The 21,264-nt window shown below is 42.2% G+C and overlaps 1 protein-coding gene across 1 annotated transcript in view; it reads left to right on the top strand.

The window, feature by feature from the left end:
- LOC121538196 (solute carrier family 2, facilitated glucose transporter member 1-like) overlaps positions 1-15,668 on the top strand; it is a 49,666-nt gene extending 33,998 nt beyond the window's left edge. The window contains exons 3-10 of the mRNA XM_041846008.2: positions 2,314-2,474; positions 2,660-2,900; positions 3,222-3,384; positions 3,703-3,890; positions 4,098-4,202; positions 12,133-12,234; positions 12,350-12,553; positions 14,081-15,668. Coding sequence (XP_041701942.1) covers positions 2,314-2,474; positions 2,660-2,900; positions 3,222-3,384; positions 3,703-3,890; positions 4,098-4,202; positions 12,133-12,234; positions 12,350-12,553; positions 14,081-14,284 — 1,368 coding nt within the window. The 3' untranslated portion in view covers positions 14,285-15,668. The remainder of the gene's footprint in view (positions 1-2,313; positions 2,475-2,659; positions 2,901-3,221; positions 3,385-3,702; positions 3,891-4,097; positions 4,203-12,132; positions 12,235-12,349; positions 12,554-14,080) is intronic.
- Positions 15,669-21,264: the final 5,596 nt, after the last annotated feature.

Genomic DNA, 21,264 nt, shown 5'->3' with positions numbered 1-21,264 from the left:
CATCTATTATAGTGAATTAAGGTTGCAAAATTCCATTACCTTTCCCAAAATTACCAGGTTTTCCTGAGATCCCTGTTGGAGGATTCCCGGATTTCAATCGTATTCCAGGAAGCCTCCAACTGGACATTTTGGGAAAGGTTTACCATTGCAATCATTCCACTTGCGGTGTGTCCATTACACGTGGCAGAGGTAATGAGGATTATTGTCACGTTTACAGGATTAAAGTGAAGGCTAGAAGAGTTGTGCAACTAACAATAACAAAGAGATAATTCACGCTGACTGCTCTGGTTTATGGCGCATTTACCTCACATCTCCTTCAAAGTACACTTCAACCAAAAACTAGTATCACCACATAAAAATGTTGTGGGGTATAAGTCAAAGTCAGGTAAAAAAAATAATATGCTCACATCCAACAAACCGCTGCAGGGGGCAAATGGTGATGCCATAGGAAAAATATGTTTTCCATAGTCAGAGACCCAGGGCATATTCTTTGGAGGGCAATAAACTCTGCCTGACTCATACCTGTATCAATGACACCCTGAATTATGTTTGTCAACATGTAGTCCTGTAATGAACGATCTTGCGTCCTGAATCTCTGCCCCCCTCTGCTGGTCAAAAGCTGGCTTCTGTTAGAATGTTTCTATTTACCTGTGTTAAGCTTTTTAGAATACGGCCGAATACGGAGTGGATGCGGATCCGAACTTTTCTGGACCCCTCTTCCCGACAGTAAAGGTCCTGAAAGTTCTGCGCATGTGCGGGATTTTCTGCTTTACGCACAGTCTCTGCTCTACTCATAGAGAACAGGCTACTCTGGCAAATGTTGCTCGTTTAATAAAGTTAGATGAAAGCTGAATCAATGTTTGCAAGATCACATAATGATAGTATTCTTCATAACAGAATAGAATAAATAACATTACTGTTAATGTTGGTTATGAGATTTTAGGATGGTCGCATTTTCTCATGTGGCTCAAACTCAACAGCGTGCGCTACTAGGCAAAATATGTGCTTTGATTTAAACTAAACACAGGTTGGCTATGCTACAGTTTGTTAACACCATCTGCTCTAAAATTCACTCACTGTATATCATTCAGAACAAAGCTGCAGGCTAGCCTACTTCGAAACAACACTGTGTAACTAGACGATCTAAATTCGTATCCCGATTAAACTGATTGATCAAATGGTTGGTATGCAGATGCATTGGGGGGTTTCATTAGCCAATAAAGAGGCATTGGCTTAATCGGCTTAATCTACCAACCAATCATCTCCCACAACACTTTCCGGCTAACCTTCTCCGTACACTAGCACACCACAAGCACAGAGCCACGCCTCGCATTCGTGTGATTCAATACAATTACATAATGATAAATGCTTTACTCAGTTGGTCACTCACATAGAATTCTATGGTCACTCCTACTAAGGCCAACTTTGAGTGTTTGATATCCCAGGCTTATATGCGCTGTGCGCTATAGCCTAGGGATGAGGTTACATACAGTAACTGGTATCGTAGCATCTGAGATGACTAACTAGGAACTTTGTTCCGGTACACAGATGTTTCGTCACTGATCATTTGGATAAATCATGATTTCGCAGGTGTTCGCATCTTTCCAATTTCGGAAGGGGCGGGGACATTTAGCCCATATGTTTTGCCTGTAACTTGCAAAGAGAGAGGGGTGGAGATAAGGCCCCGCTTCCGCTCCTCGTTCTAGTATTTTTTCTAACACTTCTCGGCGCAGAATTGAATCGAGCATCTGACGCAGTTAGTTCTGGGATTCCGAGACTACAATATCTATAATTTCACTGTGTGGTTGGTAATTCACTATGAAGTGAATTGTCACTGTATGTATGTATGATAATGATATTATTTAAAGGGGCAATCTGCAGTTGCTACAGATTTTTTTTGTACTTATAAGTGAATGATATGTACCCATTGATTCTTGAAGAATATAACTTATAAATGCCTCATGAGCTTAGTTCAACTGTCGTACCCCATCAGAACCCAAAATATAAGCTTGTTTTACTTTTTACTGTTTTTAAACAAAGTAAATGTACAAAAAACACTAGCTATATAGCTTTGAAACAGGGTTGAAACTATATTTTTGATATCATGGATTTTCAGTCATTGCATCCATAACTCTGTCTATGAATTTGAGGGTGGTTACATTTATCCAGCCCCATCCCTCAGCTTTTTACCGGGGAGTATGCTTTGTTATTGTTTCAACTGCTGATTGCCGCATTAACGTCTCCATCAACCTTCAACGATGAATATAGTTCATGTATGTTCTTCATGTTGTGATATGTTGTATTGTACCTTAGATTATCGAGGGCTTTTTGAATGACACATGGAACAACAGGTACTCTGAACCCATCCCTGACACATCCCTAACCACCCTGTGGTCCATCTCCGTGGCCATCTTCTCTGTCGGCGGCATCTTCGGCTCCTTCTCCGTGGGCCTCTTTGTCAACCGCCTGGGCAGGTAAATCTGCTGTATTAGTGTTATATTTTAGGCTGGTCTTTATGTTAAAAGGGTGTAGTAATCATGGGTCATTTGTGTTTGTTGTGCTGTCCTGTGCACCTCAACAACAGTATGGCATTTTTGTGCCTTTAGGAAGTGAAGAAGCCAGCCATAATATTAAACTGACCTCTGTAAATGATTTGCAGGAGGAACTCGATGCTCATCGCCAATGTGCTAGCGTTCATCGCCGCCGGGTTCATGGGCTTCTCCAAGCTGGCGGCATCGTGGGAAATGCTGATCATCGGCCGCTTCATCGTGGGGCTTTACTCCGGCCTGTCCACTGGCTTCGTGCCCATATACGTGGGGGAGATCGCGCCCACCTCGCTCCGTGGGGCGCTGGGCACTCTGCACCAGCTGGGCATCGTCACTGGAATCCTCATGGCACAGGTAGGCACTGTCCGTCGGGTGACTTTCAGTTTCACCTGATCTGATGTCAGCGATTACTAGAGAGGACAATCCAAATGTGGCACAGGACAACTGGACAAAAATAGCAATGACAAGAAGACAAATGTTCAAGGAATATCTGCTGCTCTCAGGTGTGATCTTTTAGTAATATTTTTCAAAGCTAGTGATACAGCACAATCATCCTGACAGGTATATTCTTTTCACCAACATACAGTACCCAAGTAACCTCACCACAGTGTATTTCCATGGTAGTTTAACTTTCATTAACAGTGTTACAGTGTACGTACAAATTGTTACTTACAGGTGTTTGGGATGGAGTCGATCATGGGGAACTCCACCATGTGGCCCTTCCTGCTGGGCTTCACTTTCATCCCGGCCGTGTTGCAGTGTATCCTGCTGCCCTTCTGCCCTGAGAGCCCTCGCTTCCTCCTCATCAACCGCAACGAGGAGCTCAAGGCCAGGGAAGGTAAGCCTCTGACCAACTACTGCTACACCCTCACTCCCTCAAACATGGAACCCTCCCGGCTGAGGACCTATTCCTATGGAGAGCAGGAGAGCTCCTGGGTGTGTAGGCTTTTGTTCCAGCCCTGCTCTAACACACCATTCAACTAATCAAGGTCCCGACGAGCAGCTTATTAGTCAAATCTGGGGGTGTTCGAGTAGGGCTGGAACAAACGCCTGCACATCCAGTAGCTCTCCAGGAGGAGGGTCGGCCACCCGTCATGCATCATGGTACCAGTTGAATACCAGCTGAGTCCTGAGTCTGCCGTGTATTTGCCTGCAGTGCTGGAGAAGCTGCGAGGCACTGAGGAGGTGGGCGCCGACATGCAGGAGATGAAGGAGGAGGCCAGGCAGATGATGAGGGAGAAGAAGGTGACCATCCTGGAGCTGTTCCGCTCGCCACTCTACCGCCAGCCCATCTTCATCGCCATCATGCTCCAGCTCTCCCAGCAGCTGTCTGGCATCAACGCTGTGAGTGTGGGACACTCTGGGGGACACACACTAACTTGTGAATATACATGTATGCACACACACACACACATGCTAACTCATGCACACACACACACATGCTAACTCATGCACACGCACGCACACACACACACACACACACACACACACACACACACACACACACACTTCAAACTACATGATCCACTAAATTATTACCTTTTTGTGCAGGTTTTCTACTACTCCACCAGGATCTTTGAGAAGGCGGGGGTCTCTCAGCCAGTCTATGCTACCATTGGGGCTGGAGTAGTCAATACAGCCTTCACTGTTGTGTCTGTAAGTCAGAAAAACACTGTAGAACATCCATAAACACCCATACAATATATTTAATTTCACATCAAATGTATTTCAAATTCATGCACATACATTTGTATCTTTGCTAAAAATGCATGTAATGCCTTAAATGTATTCCAGAGATGCATATACAGTGGGGAGAACAAGTATTTGATACACTGCCGATTTTGCAGATTTTCCTACTTACAAAGCATGTAGAGGTCTGTAATTTTTATCATAGGTACACTTCAACTGTGAGAGACGGAATCTAAAACAAAAATCCAGAAAATCACATTGTATGATTTTTAAGTAATTAATTTGCATTTTATTGCATGACATAAGTATTTGATACATCAGAAAAAAAGAACTTAATATTTGGTACAGAAACCTTTGTTTGCAATTACAGAGATCATACGTTTCCTGTAGGTCTTGACCAGGTTTGCACACACTACAGCATGGATTTTGGCCCAATCCTCCATACAGACCTTCTCCAGATCCTTCAGGTTTTGGGGCTGTCGCTGGGCAATACGGACTTTCAGCTCCCTCCAAAGATGTTCTATTGGGTTCAGGTCTGGAGACTGGCTAGGCCACTCCAGGACCATGAGATGCTTCTTACGGAGCCACTCCTTAGTTGCCCTGGCTGTGTGTTTCGGGTCGTTGTCATGCTGGAAGACCCAGCCACGACCCATCTTCAATGCTCTTACTGAGGGAAGGAGGTTGTTGGCCAAGATCTTGCGATACATGGCCCCATCCATCCTCCCCTCAATACGATGCAGTCGTCCTGTCCCCTTTGCAGAAAAGCATCCCCAAAGAATGATGTTTCCACCTCCATGCTTCACGGTTGGGATGGTGTTCTTGGGGTTGTACTCATCCTTCTTCTTCCTCCAAACACGGCGAGTGGAGTTTAGACCAAAAAGCTCTATTTTTGTCTCTTCAGACCACATGACCTTCTCCCATTCCTCCTCTGGATCATCCAGATGGTCATTGGCAAACTTCAGACGGGCCTGGACATGCGCTGGCTTGAGCAGGGGGACCTTGCGTGCGCTGCAGGATTTTAATCCATGACGGCGTAGTGTGTTACTAATGGTTTTCTTTGAGACTGTGGTCCCAGCTCTCTTCAGGTCATTGACCAGGTCCTGCCGTGTAGTTCTGGGCTGATCCCTCACCTTCCTCATGATCATTGATGCCCCACGAGGTGAGATCTTGCATGGAGCCCCAGACCGAGGGTGATTGACCGTCATCTTGAACTTCTTCCATTTTCTAATAATTGCGCCAACAGTTGTTGCCTTCTCATCAAGCTGCTTGCCTATTGTCCTGTAGCCCATCCCAGCCTTGTGCAGGTCTACAATTTTATCCCTGATGTCCTTACACAGCTCTCTGGTCTTGGCCATTGTGGAGAGGTTGGAGTCTGTTTGATTGAGTGTGTGGACAGGTGTCTTTTATACAGGTAACGAGTTCAAACAGGTGCAGTTAATACAGGTAATGAGTGGAGAACAGGAGGGCTTCTTAAAGAAAAACTAACAGGTCTGTGAGAGCCGGAATTCTTACTGGTTGGTAGGTGATCAAATACTTATGTCATGCAATAAAATGCAAATTAATTACTTAAAAATCATACAATGTGATTCCGTCTCTCACAGTTGAAGTGTACCTATGATAACAATTACAGACCTCTACATGCTTTGTAAGTAGGAAAACCTGCAAAATCGGCAGTGTATCAAATACTTGTTCTCCCCACTGTACATACATTTCCATCTTTGCTCAAATGCATGTAATGGCTGATAATTCCAGAAATGCATGGCTATGACATCTAGTCTACAGGGTGGCCAAAGTGGTTCTTAATTCACCATATGACATAATTTTGCCCTACAGAGGATTCTTTAATTACTATTTTTACACAAAATGTTGGTATTGATATAATTTTAACATTCTGTCATGAAGAGTGCATGTTCAACTTCATAGAAAACTAGTTTTCCCATCTCAAGAGGTTAAATATAAAATGTAAAAGACTATAGCCTCTCTTTATATTCAGCTTAATTAAATAATGAAAAAATCACTACATGATTTTAAATTTAAATGTATTTTAGTGCTTTTGGTATGCTTTTGATATGTATCAAGTAAAATAAAAAATAATTTTTAACCAAATATATTGTAGCTGTGGCAGCCTATTAGAGGATCTGGAGGCGTGGCTTATTGGAGGCGAAGCCTTTGTTTGCTCTTGTTGGGCCACCCATGGGAGAACGTGTCATACATGTCCATTGTTACAGTGAGGGAAAAAAGTATTTGATCCCCTTCTGATTTTGTACGTTTGCCCACTGACAAAGAAATGATCAGTCTATAATTTTAATGGTAGGTTTATTTGAACAGTGAGAGACAGAATAACAACAAAAAAATCCAGAAAAACGCATGTCAAAAATGTTATAAATTGATTTGCATTTTAATGAGGGAAATAAGTATTTGACCCCCTCTCAATCAGAAAGATTTCTGGCTCCCAGGTGTCTTTTATACAGTTAACGAGCTGAGATTAGGAGCACACTCTTAAAGGGAGTGCTCCTAATCTCAGTTTGTTACCTGTATAAAAGACACCTGTCTACAGAAGCAATCAATCAGATTCCAAACTCTCCACCATGGCCAAGACCAAAGAGCTCTCCAAGGATGTCAGGGACAAGATTGTAGACCTACACAAGGCTGGAATGGGCTACAAGACCATCGCCAAGCAGCTTGGTGAGAAGGTGACAACAGTTGGTGTGATTATTCGCAAATGGAAGAAACACAAAAGAACTGTCAATCTCCCTCGGCCTGGGGCTCCATGCAAGATCTCACCTCATGGAGTTGCAATGATCATGAGAACGGTGAGGAATCAGCCCAGAACTACACGGGAGGATCTTGTCAATGATCTCAAGGCAGCTGGGACCATAGTCACCAAGAAAACAATTGGTAACACAATACGCCGTGAAGGACTGAAATCCTGCAGCGCCCATAAGGTCCCCCTGCTCAAGAAAGCACATATACAGGCCCGTCTGAAGTTTGCCAATGAACATCTGAGTGATTCAGAGGAGAACTGGGTGAAGTGTTGTGGTCAGATGAGACCAAAATCGAGCTCTTTGGCATCAACTCAACTCGCCGTGTTTGGAGGAGGAGGAATGCTGCCTATGACCCCAAGAACACCATCCCCACCGTCAAACATGGAGGTGGAAACATTATGCTTTGGGGGTGTTTTTCTGCTAAGGGGACAGGACAACTTCACTGCATCAAAGGGACGATGGACGGGGCCATGTACCGTCAAATCTTGGGTGAGAACCTCCTTCCCTCAGCCAGGGCATTGAAAATGGGTCGTGGATGGGTATTCCAGCATGACAATGACCCAAAACACATGGCCAAGGCAACAAAGGAGTGGCTCAAGAAGAAGCATATTAAGGTCCTGGAGTGGCCTAGCCAGTCTCCAGACCTTAATCCCATAGAAAATCTGTGGAGGGAGCTGAAGGTTCGAGTTGCCAAATGTTAGCCTGGAAACCTTAATGACTTGGAGAAGATCTGCAAAGAGGAGTGGAGCAAAATCCCTCCTGAGATGTGTGCAAACCTGGTGGCCAACTACAAGAAACGTCTGACCTCTGTGATTGCCAACAAGGGTTTTGCCACCAAGTACTAAGTCATGTTTTGCAGAGGGGTCAAATACTTATTTCCCTCATTAAAATGCAAATCAATTTATAACATTTTTGACACACGTTTTCCTGGATTTTATTGTTGTTATTCTGTCTCTCACTGTTCAAATAAACCTACCATTAAAATTATAGACTGATCATGTCTTTGTCAGTGGGCAAACGTACAAAATCAGCAGGGGATCAAATACTTTTTTCCCTCACTGTATGTTAATGTTGGTTAAAGTTTTACACTGTCAGTTCTGTGGTCTGAATGAGAGTGTTATAAGTGCATGTGATACCATTAAAACAGTCACCATTTCATTGCGATATGATTTGGCAAATTCTTTGGTATTGCAATACCTTTCAACAAAAACATACTGTGTTTCTTACAAATACAACCAAATGTAATATAATTCAGAAGACATTAACAAAATCATTTAAAAATATATTTACTATCAATAAATACATGTGGAAATATATTCTAAAATACATTGTTTAATGTATTTCAGAATGTATTTTAAAATACATTAAATACATTTTCCGATGCATTTAACATACACTGAGTGTACAAAACATTAAGGACACCTTCCTAATATTGAATTGTGTATGTGTGCCATTCAGAGGGTGAATGGGCAAGACAAAAGATTTAAGTGCTTTTGAACGGGGTATGGTAGTAGGTGCCAGGCGCACTGGTTTGATTGTGTCAAGAACTGCAATGCTGCTGGATTTTTCATGCTCAACAGTTTCCCATGTGTATCAAGAATGGTCCACCACCCAAAGGACATCCAGCCAACTTGATACAACTGTGGGAAGCATTGGAGTCAACATGGGCCAGCATCCCTCTGGAACGCTTTCGACACCTTGTAGAGTCCATACCCCGATGAATTGAGACTGTCCTGAGGGCAAAAGGGGGTGCAACTGAAGTCAATATTAGGAAGGTATTCTTAATGCTTTGTACACTCAGTGTATATTGTGATATACAGTACCAGTCAAAGTTTGGACACACCAACTCATTCCAGGGTTTTTCTTTATTTTTACTATTTTCTACATTGTAGAATAATAGTGAAGACATCAAAACTATGAAATAACACATATGGATTCATGTAGTAACAAAAAAAGTGTTAAACAAATCAAAATATATTTTATATTTGAGATTCTTTAAAGTAGCCACCCTTTGCCTTGATGACAGCTTTGCACACTGTTGGCATTCTCTCAAACAGCTTCATGAGGTAGTCACCTGGAATGCATTTCAATTAACAGGTGTGCTTTGTTAAAAGTTAATTTGTGGAATTTCTTTCCTTCTTAATGCGTTTGAGCCAATCAGTTGTGTTGTGACAAGGTAGGGGTGGTATACAGAAGTCATATTATGGCAAGAACAGCTCAAATAAGCAAACAGAAACAACAGTCCATCATTACTTTGAGACATTAAGGTCAGTCAATCCGGAACATTTCAAGAACTTTGAACGTTTCTTCAGGTGCAGTCATAAAAACCAACAAGCGCTATGATGAAACTGGATCTCATGAGGACCACCACAGGAAAGGAAGACCCAGACTTACCTCTGATGCAGAGGATAAGTTAATTAGAGTTAACTGCACCTCAGATTGCAGCCCAAATAAATGCTTCACAGAGTTCAAGTAACAGACACATCTCAACATCAACTGTTCAGAGGAGACTGCGGGAATCAGGCCTTCATGGTCGAATTGCTGCAAAGAAACCACTACTAAAGGACACCAATAAGAAGAAGAGACTTGCTCAGGCCAAGAAACATGAGCAATGGACATTAGACCGGTGGAAATCTGTCCTTTGGTCTGATGAGTCCAAATTTGAGATTTTTGGTTACAACCGCTGTGTCTTTGTTAGACGCAGAGTAGGTGAATGGATGATCTCCGCATGTGTGGTTCCCACGTGAAGCATGGAGGAGGAGGTGTGATTGTGTGGGGGTGCTTTGCTGGTGACACTGTCAGTGATTTATTTAGAATTCAAAGCACACTTAACCAGCATGGCTACCACAGCATTCTGCAGCGATAAGCCATCCCATCTGGTTTGCGCTTAGTGGGACTTACATTTGTTTTTCAACAGGACAATGACCCAAAACACTCCTCCAGGCTGTGTAAGGGCTATTTTACCAAGAATGAGAGTGATGGAGTGCTGCATCAGATGACCTGGCCTCCACAATCACCCGACCTCAACCCAATTGAGATGGTTTGGGATGAGTTGGACCACAGAGTGAAGGAAAAGCAGCCAACAAGTGCTCTGCATATGTGGGAACTCCTTCAAGACTGTTGGAAAAGCATTTGTTTAACATTTTTTGCATATGTGTTATTTCATAGTTCTGATGTCTTCACTATTATTCTACAATGTAGAAAATAGTAAAAATAAAGAAAAACCCTTGAATGAGTACAGTGAGGGAAAAAAGTATTTGATCCCCTGCTGATTTTGTACGTTTGCCCACTGACAAAGACATGATCAGTCTAGAATTTTAATGGTAGGTTTATTTGAACATTGAGAGACAGAATAACAACAACAAAATCCAGAAAAATGCATGTCAAAAATGTTATAAATTGATTTGCATTTTAATTAGGGAAATAAGTATTTGACCCCTCTGCAAAACATGACTTAGTACTTGGTGGCAAAACCCTTGTTGGCAATCACAGAGGTCAGAGGTTTCTTGTAGATGGCCACCAGGTTTGCAAACATCTCAGGAGGGATTTTGTTCCACTCCTCTTTGCAGATCTTCTCCAAGTCATTAAGGTTTCGAGGCTGACGTTTGGCAACTCGAACCTTCAGCTCCCTCCACAGATTTTCTATGGGATTAAGGTCTGGAGACTGGCTAGGCCACTCCAGGACATTAATGTGCTTCTTCTTGAGCCGCTCCTTTGTTGCCTTGGCCGTGTGTTTTGGGTCATTGTCACGACCCATTTTCAATGCTCTGGCTGAGGGAAGGAGGTTCTCACCCAAGATTTGACGGTAAATGGCCCTGTCCATCGTCCCTTTGATGCGGTGAAGTTGTCCTGTCTCCTTAGCAGAAAACCACCCCCAAAGCATAATGTTTTCACCTCCATGTTTGACGGTGGGGATGGTGTTCTTGGGGTCATAGGCAGCATTCCTCCTCCTCTAAACATGGCGAGTTGAGTTGATGCCAAAGAGCTTGATTTTGGTCTCATCTGACCACAACACTTTCACCCAGTTCTCCTCTGAATCATTCAGATGTTCATTGGAAAACTTCAGACGGCCCTGTAAATGTGCTTTCTTGAGCAGTGGGACCTTGCGGGCGCTGCAGGATTTCAGTCCTTCACAGCGTAGTGTGTTACCAATTGTTTTCTTGGTGACTATGGTCCCAGCTGCCTTGAGATCATTGAGAAGATCCTCCCGTGTAGTTCTGGGCTGATTCCTCACCGTTCTCACGATCATTGCAACTCCACGAGGTGAGATCTTGCATGGAGCCCCAGGCCAAGGGAGATTGACAGTTATTTTGTGTTTCTTCCATTTGCGAATAATCGCACCAACTGTTGTCACCTCACCAAGCTGCTTGGCGATGGTCTTGTAGCCCATCCCAGCCTTGTGTAGGTTTACAATCTTGTCCCTGACATCCTTGGAGAGCTCTTTGGTCTTGGCCATGGTGGAGAGTTTGGAATCTGATTCATTGATTGCTTCTGTGGACAGGTGTCTTTTATACAGGTAACAAGCTGAGATTAGGAGCACTCCCTTTAAGAGTGTGCTCCTAATCTCAGATCATTACCTGTTTAAAAGACACCTGGGAGCCAGAAATCTTTCTGATTGAGAGGGGGTCAAATACTTATTTCCCTCATTAAAATGCAAATCAATTTATAACATTTTTGACATGCGTTTTTCTGGATTTTTTTGTTGTTATTCTGTCTCTCACTGTTCAAATAAACCTACCATTAAAATTATAGACTGATCATTTCTTTGTCAGTGGGCAAACGTACAAAATCAACAAGGGATCAAATACTTTTCTCCCTCACTGTAGGTGTGCCCAAACATTTGTCTGGTACTGTACATTTTACATACATTTATATATACATTCTAAATACATTCCGTAATATGTTGGAATGTATTTAAAATGTGTTAAATATAAATTTAAAAATGTAACATTATTTGACCAATCTTAATTATTTCATATGTATCCCAAAAAAGGTATCAAACAATATATTGTAAATGTTTTTTTTTCCTTATGTGTAAAATGAAACAGACTAATGTGGCTTGGAAATGTATCCACTCCCCAACCCCCACTAACACCACCATTCTACTCCTCTTCCTCGCTCTCTTTATATAGCTATTCATTGTGGAGCGTGCTGGGCGAAGATCCCTTCACCTCACTGGGTTACTGGGGATGGCATTCTCAGCGGTCCTGATGACAGTTGCCATGGCACTGCTGGTATGTATAATGGTGTACTAAAAGAACATAAAAAACATAACTGGATATGCTTATATCATCTTTCATGTACACGACTACTTCAGCCAGCCTCCTCTACTGATGTGTCTTGCCTTAGGACCAGCTGCCATGGATGTCGTACGTTAGCATTGTGGCCATCTTCAGCTTCGTGGCCTTCTTTGAGATCGGCCCAGGCCCCATCCCATGGTTCATTGTGGCTGAGCTCTTCAGCCAAGGTCCACGGCCCTCTGCCTTTGCCGTGGCTGGATTCTCCAACTGGTCAGCTAACTTTATTGTGGGCATGACCTTCCAATACGTTGAGGTAAGGAGACATAACAGTGCCTTGCAAAAGTATTCATCCCCATTGGCGTTTTTCCTATTTTGTTTGCTTTACAACCTGTAATTTTAATGGATTTTTATTTGGATTTCATGTAATGGACATACACAAAATAGTCAATATTGGTGAAGTGAAATGAAAAACATAACTTGTTTCAGAAAATTCTAAAAAATAAATAACGGAAAAGTGGTGCGTGCATATGTATTCACCCCCTTTGCTATGAAGCCCCTAAATAAGATCTGGTGCAACCAATTACCTTCAGAAGTCACATAATTAGTTAAATAAAGTCCACTTGTGTGCAATCTAAGTGTCACATGATCTGTCACATGATCTCAGTATATATATACCTGTTCTGAAAGGCATCAGAGTCTGCAACACCACTAAGCAAGGGGAACCACCGAGCAAGCTGTCACGCCCTGGCTCTGGGGACTCTTAAATGTTGAGCCAGGGTGTGTAGGTTCTATGTTATATTTTCTATGTTGATGTTCTAGATCGTTTAGATCTATGTTGGCCAGGGTGGTTCCCAATCAGAGGCAGCTGTATCTCGTTGTCTCTGATTGGGGACCATACTTAGGCAGCCTGTTTGGCACTAGTCGGTGTGGGATCTTGTTCCGTATAGGTTTGTTTTGTGTAACCTTGAGACTTCACGTATCGTTTGTTTGTTTTTTTGTCGTGTTCAGTACTTAAATAAATATGTACGCTTATCACGCTGCGCCTTGGTTCGACCAGTCATTAAACGATCGTGACACAAGCGGCACCATGAAGACCAAGGAGCTCTCCAAACAGGTCAGGGACAAAGTTGTGGAGAAGTACAGATCAGGGTTGGGTTATAAAAAAATATCAGAAACTTTGAACATCCCACGGAGCACCATTAAATCCATTATTAAAAAATTGAAAGAACAAACCTGCCTAGAGAGGGCCGCCCACCAAAACTCACGGACCAGGCAAGGAGGGCATTAATCAGAGAGGCAACAAAGAGACCAAAGATAACCCTGAAGGAGCTGCAAAGCTCCACAGTGGAGATTGGAGTATCTGTCCATAGGACCACTTTAAAATCCCAGTGGCTAGAAGTGCCAAGCTTATAGAGACATACCCCAAGAGACTTGCAGCTGTAATTGCTGCAAAAGGTGGCTCTACAAAGTATTGACTTTGGGGGGGGGTGAATAATTATGCACGCTCAAGTCTTCTGTTTTTTTGTGTTATTTCCTGTTTGTTTCACAATAAAAAATAATTTGCATCTTCAAAGTGGTAGGCATGTTGTGTAAATCAAATAATACAACCCCCCAAAAAATCAATTTTAATTCCAGGTTGTAAGGCATCAAAATAGGAAAAATGCCAAGGGGGGTGAATACTTTCGCAAGCCACTGTATTGCCTTAATGTATATGAATTAATATACATTGACAGTATATATTATTATATATATTATATAGTTCTATAATAGCACTTACTTATGACTTCCACTTTCAATTTTAAAATGTAAAAATAATGTAACTTTTCTGTATTCTCTGTAGCAACTGTGTGGCCCCTACGTCTTCATCATCTTCACCGTGCTGCTGCTGGGCTTCTTCGTCTTCACCTACTTCATGGTGCCCGAAACCAAGGGACGGTCATTTGACGAAATCGCCGCTGGCTTCCGCCATGATGCCGGACAAGCGGGGGAGAAGTACACGCATGACGAGATGAACAGCCTGGGGGGAGCCGACTCCCAACTCTAAGCCCTCCGACAACACCGATACATACTCACATACATAGATTTGACTATTTAAAACACTATAGAACCACACATTTGGATAATGCATTTAAAATCATTGAGCATGACACAAAAAAAGTTTAAAGATGTATTTCCATTATGGTCCTCTTTAAATAAATTGTTCCAAAATTTACAAACATAAACATACTAGGCATACTTGGCTTACACATATAGCTAACACATAACAAATCAAAGGATAGGAGACATTGTCGTAGTCATAGAGCAGGACTCCCTCAACAGATCAGCGATCTCAGGCTCCTAAACTGAGTTAGATGATGGTTTGATGATGGTGATGCCAGATGATGGTGACGCAGTTGATGCCAGATGATGGTGATGCAGTTGGCTTGCCGGCTCTGATACATAATACATGGGGTGTTCACAGGGTATCCTTTTCAAATGAATTATTGGGCATTAAAACATATTGTTATTACGGTATTATCTATCATCTATACACCAAAGACTAAGCTTCACAGTTACTAAGTACACTCTTAGAAAAAAAAGGTGTTATCTAGAACCTAAAAGTGTTCTTCGACTGTCCCCATAAGAGAACCCTTTGAAGAACCCATTTTGGTTCCAGGTAGAACCCTTTTGGGTTCCATGTAAAACTATTTCCACTGAGGGTTCTGTACTCCCAAAAGGGTTCTACCTGGAACCAAAAATATTTATCTTATGGGGAAAGCCGAAGAACCCTTTCAGAATGTGTAGGACAATGATATCAGCAAATTTGAATATATACTTTTATACTAGCAAATTTAGCATACAACTCCACTTGAACCTATTGATTTTAGAGGGCGACAGATGAGGATTCGTAGTCTGTCAATCAGCAGAGGCAAGACATTTAGGAATTTACTGATTTTATCCTTGTCTTGCTTGAACAATACAATGTAATGTTGTGTGTGTGTGTGCGTGTGTGCATGCAATTGTGTCTGTGTGTTTATGTGTGTACACACCACAAGTCACTGCTTTATGTATAGTGACTTTTTCTTTAGAATTGGACAAATGCTGTAAATAATATACAAAATAAATCATTGTAGTTGTATAACCAGAATGAGAGTAAAATCACATGTAAGCTCTAACTTGTCAGTTACAGAGTTGGGACATCTGTATAATTTTCTAAAACAAATTATTTATTAGTGAACTGTAAAATTGTATTGTGTAGCCTACCAAAAAGAAAACGCTAATCTGTGAGTAGTGCCTAGGGGGATGGGGAAGTAGGCAGCAGAATGAGATTTTTTGTGTTTTCTTTATCTTTTATGTAAAAACAATGTGCCACGACTGCTCTACTGACAGCTCTTCCCCTTTTTATGAGATATTGTATGGTAACTGGATATTTTGCTCAATAAAAACAAGCTGCACACAGAGAACCACTTTCATGGATGTGTCTTTTCTGTTCTTTGTTCAATACATTCAAACAGAGAGTTGAAAGTTACCCAAATAATATTCAAATATAATTATTTATGAAATGGTAATTTTGTGGTATCATTTTGACATACACTATATATACAAAAGTATGTGGACACCCCTTCAAATTAATCGATTCGGCTATTTCAGCCACACTCGTTGCTGACAGGTGTATAAAATCGAGCAAACAGCCATGCAATATCCATAGACAAACATTTGCAGTAGAATGGCCTTAATGAAGAGCTCAGTGACTGTCAACGTGGCACCGTCATAGGATGGCACTTTCCAACTAGTCAGTTTGTAAAATTTCTGCCCTTCTAGAGCTGCCCCGGTCAAACTGCCTCTGGAAGCAATGTCAGCACAATAACTTTTCGTCGGGAGCTTCATGAAATAGGTTTCCATGGCCGAGCAGCCACACACAAGCCTAAGATCACGATGCACAATGCCAAGCGTCGGCTGGAGTGGTGTAAAGCTCACAGCCATTGTCATGTTTCAGCATGACAATGCCCCCGTGCACAAAGCGAGGTCCATACAGAAATTGTATGTCGAGATCGGTGTGGAAGAACTTGACTGGCCTGCACAGAGCCCTGACCTCAACCCCATCGAACACCTTTGGGATGAATTGGAACGCAGTCTGCGAGCCAGGACTAATCGCTGAACATCAGTGCCCGACCTCACTAATGGTTTTGTGGCGGAATGGAAGCAAGTTCCTGCAGCAATGTTCCAGCATCTAGTGGAAAGCGTTCCCAGAAGAGTGGAGGCTGTTACTTTTGGTCATGTAGTGTATCTTTACCACACCTTACAGTGTAGCCCTTTTGCGGTCAGATGGCGCTATTATTCTTTATGCCGTTTGCTTCCTTCTCAACTTCTCTGCCTCGCCCTGCATGCGCTAGTCTGGGTGCCAGTCTCTATTTAGCGATAACAGTCTCTGCTAAACAGACTGGCTCCCAGACTATGCCTGCACCTATTATTTCATGGTTATTATTATTATTATTAGACAGTAGTTGCCATATTACTCTTGTTACTAAGTATTGTTTGTTTGCTTAGTTTTTTCATTTGGAAACTTGAAAATGTTATCCTGCAAAATTTCAAATAAATAAAGGCATCCGCATGCCGAAAGATTTTGTGCATATATTATGACGACATTTTGTGACGTTTTTGTTTATTTTGGTCTTCTGCAAGGGTTTTATCGGGAAGGGTATCTTTACCACTCCTCAGTAAAAGGCACATGACAGCACGCTTGGAGTTTGCCAAAAGTCACCTAAAGCACTCTCAGACCATGAGAAACAAGATTTGCTGAATCTCTGATGAAACCAAGATTGAACTCTTTGGCCTGAATGCCAAGCATCACGTCTGGAGGAAACCAGGCACCGCTCATCACCTGGCCAATACCATCCCTACGGTGAAGCATGGTGGTGGCAGCATCATGCTGTGGGGATATTTTTCAGCGGCAGGTACTGGGAGACTAGTCAGGATCGAGGGAAAGATGAACGGAGCAAAGTACAAAGAGAACCTTGATGAAAACCTGCTCCAGAGCACTCAGGACCTCAGACTGGGGCGAAGGTTCACCTTCCAACAGGACAACGGCCCTAAGCACACAGCCAAGACAATGCAGGAGTGGCTTCGGGACAAGTCTCTGAATGTCCTTGAGTGGCCCACCCAGAGCCCGGACTTGAACCCGATTGAACATCTCTGGAGAGACCTGAAAATAGCTATGCAGCGATGCTCCCCATCCAACCTGACAGTTCTTGAGAGGATCTGCAGAGAAGAATGGGAGAAACTCCCCAAATACAGGTGTGCCAAGCTTGTAGCGTCATACCCAAGAAGACTCAAGGCTGTAATCACTGCCAAAGGTTATTCAACGAAGTACTGAGTAAAGGGTCTGAATACTTATATAAATGTGATATTTCAGTTTTTTTTTTTTTAAATAAATGATCTCACTCCAATAAATGTTAATAGAAAGTTTGCAAAAATAGATAAGATCTTGCTACCATGGAAAGGAAAATACCTGTCTATTTGTGGAAAAATCACCCTGATTAACTCTTTAGTATTATCACAGTTTACCTATTTACTTATGGTCTTGCCTATGCCTAGCGAACAGTTTTTTAAATTATATGAGAGAAAAATATTCAATTTTATTTGGAACGGCAAGCCAGACAAAATTAAACGGGCCTATTTATATAATGAATATGAATTCGGAGGACAGAAATTATTAAATATTAACGCATTAGACCTATCACTAAAAGCTTCAGTCATACAAAAGTTATACTTAAATCCGAACTGGTTCTCTAGCAAATTCGTAAGATTGTCTCACCCTATGTTCAAATTTTTTTCCCTTTATTCAGATTACAACCTCTCACTTTCAGTTATTTGAAAAGGAAAACATCTCCCAAAAATCAGTATTTCTAAAACAAGCCATAGAAAGTTGGTTGCGATTTCAATTGAATCCTCCAGAAACGACAGAACAAATAATGCAACAAATATTGTGGTTAAACTCAAATATACTAATTGATTTAAAAAAAACATTAGTTTTTGAAAAAATGTTTTAAAAAGGTATAATCTTCGTAAATGATATCATAGGTAGGACTGGTGGAGTTATGTCGCACATGCAGCTAACAAAAACAAATGAAAATGTCTGCTCTACCCAAACTTACAAAACAATAATTGCAGCATTACCGCAAAAATGGAAGAGGAAAGTGGAAGGGGGAAAAAGTAAGGAACTTGTCTGTCGGCCCTGCATTAAAGAACATAATTGATTAAAGAAAATTGTGATAAATAAAAAAGTATACCAGTTTAATTTAAGGACCAAAGGATTGACAGCCGTCCCATATAGATTGCAAAATAGTTGGGAAGAGATTTTTGACGTACCGATTCCATGGCATAGTGTTTATGAACTGATACGCAAAACGACACCGGATTCAAAACTTTGCATTTTTAAATTTTTAAATGACATGGCCGAAGTCAAGGATCGGTAGGATAGTCAGTTTTACGAGGGCATGTTTAGCAGCATGAGTGAAGGAGGCTTTGTTGCGAAACAGAAGCCTATTCTAGATTTAACTTTGGATTGGAGATGCTTAATGTGAGTCTGGAAGGAGAGTTTACAGTCTAACCAGACACCCACATACTCTAAGTCAGACCCGCCGAGAGTAGTGATTCTAGTCGGGCGGGTGGGTGCAAGCAGCGTTCGATTGAAGAGCATGCATTTAGTTTTACTAGCGTTTAAGAGTAGTTGGAGGCCACGGAATGAGTGTTGTATGGCATTGAAGCTCGTTTGGAGGTTTGTTAACACAGTGTCCAATGAAGGGCCAGATGTGTACAAAATGGTGTCGTCTGCATAGAGGTGGATCTGAGAGTCACCAGCAGCAAGAGCGACATCATTGATATACACAGAGAAAAGAGTCTGCCTGAGAATTGAACACTGTGGCACCCCCATAGAGACTGCCATAGGTCCAGACAACAGGCCCTCCGATTTGACACATTGAACTCTAGCTGAGAAGTAGTTGGTGAACCAGGCGAGGCAATCATTTGAGTAACCAAGGCTATTTAGTCTGCCAATAAGAATGCTGTGATTGACAGAGTCGAAAGCCTTGGCCAGGTCGATGAAGACGGCTGCACAGTACTGTCTTTTATCGATCGCGGTTATAATATCGTTTAGGACCTTGAGGGTGGCTGAGGAGCACCCATGACCAGCTCGGAAACCAGATTGCATAGCGGAGAAGGTACGGTGGGATTCGAAATGGTCGGTGATCTGTTTGTTAACTTGGCTTTCAAAGACTTTCGAAAGGCAGGGCAGGATGGATATAGGTCTGTAATAGTTTGGATCTAGAGTGTCACCCCCTTTGAAGAGGGGGATGACCGAGGCAGCTTTCCAATCTCTGGGGATCTCAGACGATACGAAAGAGAGGTTGAACAGGCTAGTAATAGGGGTTGCGACAATTTCGGCAGCTAATTTTTAGAAAGAAAGGGTCCAGATTGTCTAGCCCAGCTGATTTGTAGGGGTCCAGATTTTGCAGCTCTTTCAGAACATCAGCTGTCTGAATTTGGGTGAAGGAGAAGCGGGGGGTGGGGGGCATGGGCAAGTTGCAGCGGAGGGTGCAGAGCTGGTGGCCGTGGTAGGGGTAGCCAGGTGGAAAGCATGGCCAGCCGTAGCAAATTGCTTGTTGAAATTCTCGATTATCGTAGATTTATCGGTGGTGACAGTGTTTCCTAGCCTAGCAGCTAGGAGGAGGTGCTCTTATTCTCCATGGACTTTACAGTGTCCCAAAACTTTTTGGAGTTAGTGCTACAGGATGCAAATTTCTGTTTGAAAAAGCTAGCTATATATATAAATTATATATTTGCAAGAAAGAAAAAAACATATGGGGGATTGGAAGTGATGCAGACAATTACATTGATGGAAGTTACAATCTATCTGCAATATTAAAGCTGATCTAGCCCCACAATTTTTTTTTACAAAAAAATTAATAAAAGAACAGGTGTGCCTTCTTAAAAGTTAATTTGTGGAATTTCTCTCCTTCTTAATGCGTTTGAGCCAAAAAGTTGTGTTGTGACAAGGTAGGGGGGTATACAGAAGATCTATCTGGTAGAAACCAAGTCCATATTATGGCAAGAACAGCTCAAATAAGCAAAGAGAAACAACAGTCCATCATTACTTTTGCCCTGACCTATAGAACTCTAGTTAGTTTGGTCAGGGTGTGAATATCATGTGTGTGTTGATTCTATGTTTGTATTTCTATGTTTGGCCGGGTGTGGTTCCCAATCAAAGGCAGCTGTCGCTCGTTGTCTCTGATTGGGGATCATACTTAGGCAGCCAGTTTTCCTGCCTGTGTTGTGGGATCTTGTTTTGTGCTCGGTGAGTTTGGCTTGGGTGTGTATAGCCTTCCGACGTCACGTTTCCTGTTGTTTTGTATGTTTATTCGGTTTAATAAACATGGATGCATTTCACGCTGCGCCTTGGTCTGACCCGTCCTTCAACGTCCGTGACATTAAGACATGAAGGTCAGTCAATACGGACAATTTCAAGAACTTTGAAAGTTTCTTCAAGTGCAGTCGCAAAAACCATCAAGTGCTATGATGAAACTGGCTCTCATGAGGACCGCCACAGGAATGGAAGACCCAGAGTTACCTCTGCTGCAGAGGATAAGTTCATTAGATTTAACAACCTCAGAAATTGCAGCCCAAATAAATGCTTCACAGAGTTCAAGTAACAGACACATCTCAACATCAACTGTTCAGAGGAGACTGTGTGAATCAGGCCTTCATGGTCGAATTGCTGAAAAGAAACCACTACTAAAGGACACCGATAAGAAGAAGAGACTTGCTTGGGCCAAGAAACACGAGCAATGGACATTAGACCGGTGGAAATTTGTATTTTGGTCTGGAGTCCAAATTGGAGATTTTTCGTTCCAACTGCTGTGGCTTTGTGAGGCGCAGTGTAGGTGAACGGATGATCTCCACATGTGTATTTCCCACCGTAAAGCATGGAGGAGGTGGTGTGATTGTGTGGGGGTGCTTTGCTGGTGACACTGTCAGTGATTTATTTTG

Source organism: Coregonus clupeaformis, chromosome 24 (assembly GCF_020615455.1).
Source record: "Coregonus clupeaformis isolate EN_2021a chromosome 24, ASM2061545v1, whole genome shotgun sequence".
Taxonomy (NCBI): Eukaryota; Metazoa; Chordata; class Actinopteri; order Salmoniformes; family Salmonidae; genus Coregonus; species Coregonus clupeaformis.
Note: the sequence above shows the minus strand (reverse complement) of the source record. Positions and strands in the feature narration are given on the sequence as shown.